Source organism: Spea bombifrons, chromosome 2 (genome assembly GCF_027358695.1).
Source record: "Spea bombifrons isolate aSpeBom1 chromosome 2, aSpeBom1.2.pri, whole genome shotgun sequence".
Lineage (NCBI taxonomy): Eukaryota > Metazoa > Chordata > Amphibia > Anura > Pelobatidae > Spea > Spea bombifrons.
In genome coordinates, this window is record NC_071088.1 from 62732521 (window position 1) to 62743477 (window position 10957).

Here is a 10957-nt window from a genome sequence, read left to right on the forward strand (position 1 = left end):
ATACCAATCCACACATATACCAATCCACACATATACCAATCCACACACATGCCAATCCACACACATACACCAATCCACACACACATACCAATCCACACATATACCAATCCACACACATACACCAATCCACACACACATACCAATTCACACATATACCAATCCACACACATACACCAATCCACACATATACCAATCCACACACATACCAATCCACACACACATACCAATCCACACATATACCAATCCACACACATACACCAATCCACACACATACCAATCCACACACATACACCAATCCACTCTCACTGTATGCTTTCCTCTTTTCTCCTTACAGCTCCTTTTCCTGCTCTTCGCTCCTCTTCTTCTTCAGTTCTTCTGTCTTCTTCCGAGGGCACGGGGTTCAGAGGGCACGGACAGCGGTGGGCGCGGCTTCAGTGTTGTGCGCCGGGATCTGACAACAAACCCCGGCGCACAACAGCTGTTGCCGCGCGGATCGCGAGGGAGCGGTATCGGAGGTCTTTAACAGACCTCCGGCTCACTTGAGTGATTTTAAGCCGGGTTCAAGGGAGATCCTTGAACCGGCTTAAAATCACTCAAGGGAGCCGGTGGTCTGTTAAAGACCTCCGATACCGCTCCCTTGCGAGCCTGCTCCTCCAGCGGCGGACATTACTGTCCGTCTCTGGAGGGGTGCCGGCAAGTTGGCACCCCCCTGATGAGCGGCCCCCCCCACTAGGTACGCTACTGCACGTCCCGCCCCCCCCCCGTTCCCCCAGCACAGATTCTTTCATCCTCGGCGGCCGTGCAGAAGCCGAGGATGAAATCCTGCGCGTGTCACCCCAAATGGCTACGCGTGTCATAGGTTCGCCATCACTGCTCTAGGATGACCACATTATTTTTTCAAATTGGTCTATACACTTCACATGTTACTCACCGGTATATGTAAAGCCAGGGCAGCACTTTACACATGCTGGTGAGAAACATATGAAATTAATATGTGTCCTGATAAAATGGCTGAATGTGGCCACGCTAGCCAGTGGCACTCAAAGGCTAAAGTACTTTAACACGCATTTATCTTTGCTGAGGCTGTATGAGGTATCAGTCACTAAAACGTCTTGTAAATTAAAAAAAGACACGGTGATATAGCTCACGGCTCTGTCCGCAAATCCAAACCTGAAATACCGGGACTGACGTAGTAGAAACAACAAACCAAATATGTAAATAAAAATCTAATACATAATAATAACAATGACCTCATCAAAGACGGCCAGGAAACCTGCCGACCACGAATCATTGAACTGCGACGCTAACGACATTAGCTAGAACGTTCGCCGGCCCATTCTAATTGGTTGCCGTAAGTTGGCGCGCGACTACGTTTTGTGGGCGGGAACTGTGATTGGCTCCGGTCGGACAGCGCGCCAAGAATCCTTGTGCTATGCGCAGCAGGTTTGTTCGTGGAGAAAACCGAGGCGGATCACAATGTGGAACAATCACGGTAAATTAAGACACCGAGTGGCTGGGGAGGGCCGGTTTGATGAGGTTTGCACTTCCTCACTTAGTCTTGGGAATTGTTAGAGACGATATAGACTTTCAAGACAGAATTAAAATGGGCAAAACGTTATTTTTTCAAACTACTAGCTGTTTGACAGGCTTATTTGTCCTTTTCATGAAGTAATCGACACCCTTACCATGAGGTACAGTGTCCGCAAATATAGATTTACCCGTAAACGGAAAACATTAAGACATTCGTGTATTATTAAACGTGTGTATATAGTGGTTTGGCTACACGGTGGATTAGCAAGGATAATCTTCAAGTACGTTAATTTGTTATGTTATTAGTATTGTAACTTTAAAACAAAAATTCTGAGTGGGGCACCCTTAGATATATGTGACAGGTCATCTTAGGTGTGAGTTAAGCACATAAGAATTTGTTTCTCAACTGAGTTATTGTCTTGCCTTGAGTCTATAGCGACTCAATTGTTTGATATTAAAGTATGCTCATTGGCGTTATCTTTTTTTCTTGTGTATGCCAGGAGGTTTTGATGGTGGTTACGGTGGTTCAGGAATGGGAGGAGGAGGCGGTGGTGGTTACATGCAATCACCTGGGGGTTTTGGGTCTCCAGCACCCACCCAAGGAGAAAAGAAATCGGTATGTATGTTATTAAAATGTATAACTTATGTTCTTTTGCTGATGCTTTTTGCTACAAAGGCAAGCTGACAGCACTTTGTTAGTAAATACAAGATATGCAAATATAGGAAATATTTATACTTTGATGCTTGTTAACCCCTTCAATCCCAGGGGTTTTTGGTACCTCAAGTTCCATAGCAATTTTGCCGGTTTAGCAATTATTCTCCTTTCTTGTGGATAGTGTATCCATGTAAACTATATATTGTTTTTTCAAGGACAGAGAACTTTCTTTTGACACCATAGTGGGATGATTAGCTGAAAATTTAGAATGAGAAATTTAGTAAAAACTAGCGAAAATGTGAAAAAACCTATTTTTTTTTAAATTTTCCCCTCTGAATCCTCACAAAATTATCCAAGTTTATCAATTCAGGTGTACTGATTTCAGAAATACCTAATTTATATAGATTTTCCATACTTTCCCGGCACCAGGGAACATACTATAAGGTGTATAATTTTTATGCCTATGGCTTAACGGGTTTGGGGGTTGTGAATGGGGGCAGGAGGGTTATACTGGGTAGATGTTATGCTAGGGCAGTGGGATGTAAGGTTTTTTTAATTTTTTTCTTATCTTTTTTTTTATATAAATTTTTTTTGTATTTTTTTTTAAAAAATGGTTAGAGGTCCTCTTAGGGACCTCCTGAACATGTTATTAATGCCAGTGATGTCACAAGGACATCACTTAGCTCACTTTATTATTTTTTTTTAGTATTTATATTTTTTTTAATGATTTTTTAAATGAATAAACTTTTTTTTTTTTTCTCCTCTGTTTCAGAATGGGAGGGGGGGTGAGAGACATGGTTTCTCACTCCCCTCCCTGCGATCCCCCTGCACCGATCACACTGTGATCTCTATACAGGTCCTCACAGACGTGCATTGAGATTGCAGTGACGCAACCCGGCAGGGAATGCCCGATCGCGCAGTTTAAAATCAGATCAGACAGCAGTCAAACGACAGGCTGATCTCCCATGCAGCGGCAGGGATGTGTCCCTGACGCTGCAAGAAGGACTGGACGTACCGGTACATCCATAGAGGATTGAAGGGGTTTACTCATCATTCAAATTTGGACAGGCAGTCATTGGTCTTTAAAAATACATACTACTTAAATCAACTGGATAAAGTTCGCATACATAATATATATTGGGAATCCAGAATATTTTCCAGTAGCTTTTATCAATCTTGTCTGCCTACTTTCAAGGGTTATCTGCTGTGTGTTAAACCAAAAATTTATGAAATTCTTTGACATGCATCGATTAAAAGGTATAGCGCACAACAAGAACAAGTCACTTCCAGGTAAACAACGCAACTTTTATTATAGAGCATAATGGCACACAATAGAAATAAACAAAACAGTAAATGTTATGAAAATACTCCAAATAAACGTCAATTACACATTTGCATTTAACAAGAACAATGCATTTTCATAAAATCTTCAGGTATAATATAAGAACAGTCAATATTTAGGAATGCACCGAAATGAAAAGTTTGGACCGAAACCGAAAATTCAGGATCCGCTTGACCGAAACTGAAAATTTAATAAAAAAATAAAAATAACCACACTTTTATTAAAAGTAACACATCAAAATTGGACAAAAAAAAAACCATTCATATTATATGTAATTAACAGCAATGACACTCCTATCGTACCCAGGCATACCCAAATTACTGCATGTACTGGCTCCTATCATGCCCAGGCACCCAGTACACCCCCTTACTAGAACTGCAGATCTCTCGCTTGCAGACTTCTGCAGGGAACCTGCTGCTTCCCTCTCTATTGATGTGTGAGCAACCTCTCTTGTCCTGCCCCAGGGGAAGAACGAACAGAGCAAAGTCATGTCACGTGCATTGACGTGACTCAGCTGGGTTCCTGCTTCTGTCTGGTACAAGAGACGCTGCTCGCACACTGTGTGACCAACACACAGAGAAGCAGCCTGGCCTCTGCGGGCTAATATTTTCGGCCGTCTTTTTATTTCGCCATTTTGTCGATAATGCCCTTTTCGGCTGATATATTTTGGCCACCGATATATCGGTGCATCCCTTAATATAATAAGCATAGACAATTGATTACTATCATCTATAATAGTCAAATAGATTAATCCGAATGGCAATATGTACAGTGTTAAAACCAAACATGTACTCTGAGCAATTAATTATAGTTACGTGACAGTAATGTCATCTTACCCTGGACCTTACCTTGTCTACTCTCACGTTTGATGACCCTGTATGCATTTCACATCTAGTACAACATCCTTATGTTTTTTTGTGTTTTTGAATATTGATTGAATTGGCTAAAACAACTTCAGATGGCAGTCTATTCCTTAATTTATTGCCTACTGTTAGAGAAACCTATGTTTGACAGAACCCACTTCTTCCAATCTTAAGGGATGCCCGTGTGTTTTTTATAAAGAGATCTCCAAAGATATCTTTGTATTAACCCATTCGCGACCAGGATGTACCTGGTTCTTCATGGTCACATGGTACCTGGGGACCGGGAAGCACAGATACATCATCCAAAAAAAAATGCCCCCACGTGTAACACCATTGCGGCATTGGAGGAGGTTTTTTTAACTCTTTCAATGCTGATGTTCCATTGGAGCACAGCATTGCCTGATATTTAGTCCCCACAAGCTTGTGGGGACAAATGTTAACCCCTGCAATGCCACGAATGTGTCAGACACAATTGTGGCATTGAAGGGGTTAACGCTGCATTGTTGCTCTCGTGGAGCAATCAGGCAGCAGGGGGTGTTGGAGCTGGTCTCCACACTCATGTGGAGACCGAAGAACCCTCTCCCCCTGTCCCTAAAGCTGCCTCTGGCAGCTGGGACGCAATTGCTGGTCTACAGACCAGCCATTGCAGGGGGGAGTCTCTTTGATGACTGCTGTAGGCTTCCATGCCTACAGGAGTCATCAAAGGGCTTGTGGGGGCTCGTTTTTGCTGTTGCTGGTCTGCCTGGAAGCCCAGCAGCAGAGCCCCGTACAAAACAGGAATTAACCCCTAAATGCCGCAATCGCGGCATTGAAGGGGTTAACGCTGCACTGTCGCTCTCATGGAGCGATCAGGCAGCAGGGGGATGTTGTGTCAGGTCCCCACACTTGTGTGGGGACCCAATCAACACATCACCCCCTTCCCTGAAGCTGCCCGTGGCAGCTGAAAACGCGATTGCTGGTTTTCCTGCAACCGTGTTTTCAGCCTACAGTATCACTCCGTGGGAGTGATCTCGGGGTCGGGCCCTGAGTGGCTGTGCTGGTCTGCCCAGACTCCTGGGCAGACAGCAGCAGCAGTGCCCCCGCGTGGTGACGCGGGGGCAATTTTTTGTGGATGTAACAGGCTGAAAAACACCTAGGCGCCATGGCGACCTGGGATTTGTCGAGCCCTGCTCTAAATGAAGAAACCATCAACACAAAAAAATCTCCTCTTATCTTCCAACATTAATTGGATGGGGAGAGCGATTCACAATTGCACAGTCAGCACCTTAAGGTAGTTTGAATGCTGTGTCACAAACCTATTTATTATCGGTTTGTTTTTCCAGAAAAAAAAAAAATATGGCTTTGGGAAAAAAGCTGCCCCCCCTCAGACCTTCCCATCTCTATTCCTGAAAAAAATGGTCTTGACTACCTCTTTAAAGCTTGTTTTATAATGAGTTTCTTGATACATGGTACTATGTATACTACATTATACTATGTATAATTATGTTTTTTTTTTCTTCTCGCAGAGATCCAGGGCGCAGCAGATAGTGCCATGCACCGTATCACAGTTGCTCTCTGCCTCTCAGAGTGATGAAGTTTTCAGGATAGGAGATGTTGAGCTTTCACAGGTGAGTAATTTCTCTTCAAAACATAGTTATGAAATTTAAACATTGTAATGACCTTTAACAAACAGGTAGATTTAAAAAAAAAAAAAAATTGTTTCCAAGGCCAAATGTTGTTTTGTGTTTAGTGTAGTATGGATTATTATGATTACCTTCAGTGCTCTAAATTCATTTGTCTTGGTAGGTTACAATTGTTGGAATTGTCAGACATGCAGAAAAGGCTCCCACAAACATCTTATATAAAGTGGATGATATGACTGCAGCACCCATGGATGTCAGACAGTGGGTGGATACAGATGTAAGTTGTTTTTTTTTTCTGTGGTACCGTATTTGCTCGATTTATAAGACAAGGTTTTTCCCAGAGTAAATGCTCTGAAAAATACCCCTCGTCTTATAATTGGGTCGTCTTATAATCAGACCTTAAATAGGTCTGACTAAGATCCAGATCCCCTGCAGCGATGCAGGGGACCTGGATCCTCCTGTGTTATGCCCCCCCAATTTACCGGTGCTTCTGAGTCCCCGGTGCTTAGTCCGGGCAGCGTGTAGAGCTCTACGTGATCAGCGTAGAGCGGAAGTTGTCTACGCGATTCGCGTAGAGCTCTACACGCTGCCTGGACTAAGCACCGGGGACTCAGATGCAGGGGACCTGAATCCTCCTGTGCTATGCCCCCCCCTCAACTTACCGGTGCTTCTGTGTCCCCGGTGCTTAGTCCGGGCAGTGTGTAGAGCTCTACGCGATTCACTTAGAGCGGAAGTTGTATACGCGAATCGCGTATAGCTTTACACGCTGCCCGGACTAAGCACCGGGGGACTCAGAAGCACCAGTAAGTTTGGAGGAGGTGTTAAATGGGGGGCATAAGGCATTTCTGGAGGCAGAGTGCTCTGTGAAATGCCTTTTAACCCCCTTAATGCCACTCTGCCTCCAGAAATGCCTTTTAACCCTCTATACGCCACTCTGCCTCCTGAAATGCCCTATACCTCCCTATATGCCACTCTGCCCCATAATATGCCTTTAAACCCCCTAAATGCCGGAGGCATTTACTGGTAAAACTTTTTTCCTATAGGGTCGTCTTATATTCAGGCTTTTTCTTTTTTTTCAGAAATTAATATTCAGATTTTGGGGGGTCATCTTATAATCGAGCAAAAACGGTATTTAAATAGTGATTTTGCAGCTTTAAAAAATCCTAGAAACGTGTATTTTTATTTGTTCTAATATTACCCATGTGTTTTTTGTCTGTAGGAATCAAGCTGTGAAAGTATAGTAGTACCTCCTGGGAGTTACGTGAAGGTAGCTGGCCACCTACGTTCCTTCCAGGTAAAAAAAATAAATGTGATCACGGTCTCTAAACTGTAGAGACGTATTGTTATTTTAAAAGGACACTCCAGCCATCGTTATGCACTCTAATGCATATGAGAGCTGTGTGGTCTGTTTTTCAAATGCATGTCCCTCTCTCGTCCGGCTAAATGCCATGCACGAATGCTTAATCCTGCATACAGATCTGTATAGACCCCAGTGCGCATGTGTAAAGTCTTCCTATTGAAGTGTGTGTGTGTGTGTATGTATATATATATTAGTGTTGCTGTAATCCGAGAATTTTGCCAAACATAAAATTGGGTTATTTTTCAGTAGTGGCAACTTCTTCAGAAAAATCTGAAGCAACTCAGCAAAAAAATAAATTTCTCTGCTTTGCTATAGACTTGTTACATATTAGCACTAGTAATGTTTTATGCTTTTATCTGTGGTTTCCAAAAAATTGGAAAAAGGTAATAATGGCGTTAACATGGTAAATCACCCCCAGTGCTTAGGGAAGAAAGAAATTGAATCTTGGAGGGGTTAAAACCATTCATGTACCACTGTATGCGCTTCCCAATATTCAACTGTATGAGCAAAATATGTAGATGGTAATTCCCTCTTCTCATACTCAAAAAGGAGCAAATTATATAAAATGTTAAAATTACATGGAGACTTTTCTTTGTTCCAGAATAAAAAAAGTGTTGTTGCGTTTAAAATTGCACCAATAGAAGACATGAATGAGTTTGTATCTCATATGTTGGAGGTTGTCCAGTCTCACCTGATCCTCAATTCCCAGAGTCAGGTTGGTACAGAATAACATGCATGTTATAGTTAAACCTGTATCTGTATTTCTGTGAACTTGTATGTGGAAATGTTTTGTTAGATGACATAACTGAGTCTTTAACCGAGTCAATTATATCTAATAGCTTCCCCATTACAGTTTTGTCCTCACAGTAGCACTTCTTGGGTTTTAATGTTAGTGTCCATAATCCTCTTTTCTTATGCACCAAACATTTTTTTGGTAATATCCACATGAATACGGTATCCTTAATTCTAAATAGTAGAATCTATTTCACAGGTTTTTTCCCTAGGTTTTTTGGGGAAGTAAAATTTTTCAAATTGTTTTTTTTTTTCCAATTTTTTTTTTTATAGGAAATTAGATATTATAAAAGAATGGTATCTTCCCTGGTATGGCCATTGTCCTAAGAAAAAAAAACAAAAAAACAATACATAACTTGTGGGGGTACACTAAATGGATGAAGAGATAATTACAGCTAAACGGGCTTTGGTCACAAAGGGTACACAAATAAAAAACAGCCTGGTCCTGAAGGTGTTAAATGGACAAACTCTCAATTTGTATATTTGCTGGAACATTGGATACAATTTCTGGTTATATAAGACTTTGTAGAAGAAGTATTTACTTTTATATGAATGTTGGAGGTTTTCTAGAATATGCCTCTTTTTCCAGTCTGCAGGAGGTGGCTCTTCCATGCCCCTCAGCACACCTGGGAGGTTGGGAATGGACACCAGTGGAGGAGTTTACGGTGGTAATGATATGCAAACAAATGGCCTAACACCACATCAGAGCCAGGTAAATAATAATAATAAAAAAAAAACATTGAAGTGTTTATAGTTTTATAAAAGACTTTTTGTATAGATTTTTGTATCATGGCTTTCCAGCTAATGGTAGAATACTGCTCTTATTCCAAGCTGTTCCTAATTTTAGGATTAATTAAATGCGTCAACTGCTTTTAGTCCTCTGTGCCGCAGAAAAGATATGTTTTTACAGATCATTGCCAGCCACCTTTGACATATAATGTTAAATCGGTTAAGGAACTTAAGGTCCATAATCTTTTGTAAAAAAATAAATAAATAAATGTCAATTTGTCCTAGATCTTGAATCTGATCAAAAGCTGCAGGGGCAGTGAAGGTATGGCCTTTGACGATCTGAAGGCAAGACTTCATGGAATGAATGTGAACACAATAAAGTATGTGTCATTTAAATGCATCTGATACAATGTAAAATTAAGGTTTATATATTTGTTTTACATTTGTAGCTAGTTTTACATGGAATAGCTTTGAGATTCACAAACAATGGTTTAGTGTGCATAATTTTTTTATTTTTTTTCTTCTTTACTCAGGCAAGCTCTGGAATTCCTCAGCAACGAAGGCCATATTTATTCCACAGTGGATGAAGACCATTTCAAGTCCACGGATGGAGATTAAGAAGCATACATCCCACTGTGTTCCAACTAAAATGGTATATTACAGCAGAACTAAGACATCCATAAATTCAGTTTGCCTGCACAATTAATTTTTAGTATTCTTCAAGCAGATCAATAATTGTTGACTGACATGCTCTTAAAACAGGCACATAGAGGGCCCTAGATCTGATAGGCTTATGTACCATTTTATATTTGAGCTACTTATTTGAATAACAGTCTCTTAATTAACGCTGTCCACATTAAATAGAAATTGCTTAGAATATTGATGTCAGAGCTAAATATGGGTTCATGCCTTTAAAGGGTTGGATTTGTTAAATTAACCTTATGGTTTTTGTTAGTATTGAATTCAGCCTACATGATGATTTGGCACTTGTACTATTTTTTACATTTTGACATGGCTTTATCATATATTTATCCATTTGCCCCCCCTCCATAATTTTCTTTAAAAGAATTGTTGAAATTGCAAATGTTTTGAACCTGTAAATAAAGTTGCATAAAATGTTTTTTTTTGTAGTATTGAAACCTGATTAAAGCAAAGTTTGCTTTTTGGTCTTATGGAAAACAATTTATAGGTTAACAGAATATTTTATATTTTGAGAAAGATTCTGTAAAATTTACAGAAGTGAAAATAAAGCCATTTTCTTTCCATTGCTTGTAAATATATTTGTGTTGCTTACCACCTTTCAGTGTTAGAAGTACTATTTTCAAAAACTGTCCTTTCTAAAGTGAAACAAATCAAATTGATTACCATTAGATTCTCGTTGGCAATTTTCTAAGAGTAATTGTATCGTAATCTTGGTGTCAAAGCGTATTAAATGGACCACACTAGCTCCGAAGCAACACTGCTGTCTCAAAAAAAAAACCAAACAAACAAAAAAAAGAACTTTGAGAAGCCAGTTATTTTAATAATGGCTTGTTAATGTGAACTACCACCACTGCCCTCCCCTGCCAATGCACAGTAAATAGGCTGTGTGACAACCTGATTTCACCTCTGTAGGAGCCAGCATGTAGCTCAGAGTTGAGAGGCAGAGAGGCAGGACAGTTCCTTCAGTATGCTCATATTTTACCGGAGCACATCAAACAGTTTTGTCCTTTAGGCATATGATAGCATAGTGTAACCTTTAAGTAAACGTGAAAATCAACTCAGGCATTTGCTGTCTTATTGCTGTAGCAGCTATTTACATTGTGTGGCATGCATTTAGGTAAACACATCTCATGTACAACAGTGTGCATCTGCATGCTCAAGTGTGAGTTCCACAGGGTTTTATTAGGCCACGTGTGCATTGATTTCAAAGGGAGCTTTATCACTAACTGGCTACTTCAAGCACCTCTGGAGCGGCAGCAGTTTCTTCAGGTAAATGTATAATGGCTTTTGTTTATGGACTGCCTATTGAAGTGATCTACTCTAAATGTACCTGTTACATCCTGTCTTTTGCAGCAGGATCAT

The 10957-nt window shown here is 40.7% G+C and overlaps 1 protein-coding gene across 1 annotated transcript; it reads left to right on the forward strand.

The window, feature by feature from the left end:
* Positions 1–1382: 1382 nt before the first annotated feature.
* On the forward strand, positions 1383–10158 carry RPA2 (replication protein A2). Its single transcript, XM_053454523.1, has 9 exons — positions 1383–1492; positions 2031–2146; positions 5896–5997; positions 6176–6289; positions 7232–7306; positions 7974–8087; positions 8754–8876; positions 9179–9273; positions 9427–10158. The coding sequence occupies exons 1-9, from the start codon at positions 1477–1479 to the stop codon at positions 9509–9511; spliced, it is 840 nt and encodes a 279-aa protein (XP_053310498.1). The 5' UTR covers positions 1383–1476; the 3' UTR covers positions 9512–10158.
* Positions 10159–10957: the final 799 nt, after the last annotated feature.

Coding starts and splice junctions, on each gene's coding strand:
- RPA2 (XM_053454523.1), top strand. Junction 2,147..5,895: donor CCCAAGGAGAAAAGAAATCG/GTATGTATGTTA, acceptor TTCTTCTCGCAG/AGATCCAGGGCGCAGCAGAT. Junction 6,290..7,231: donor GACAGTGGGTGGATACAGAT/GTAAGTTGTTTT, acceptor TTTTGTCTGTAG/GAATCAAGCTGTGAAAGTAT.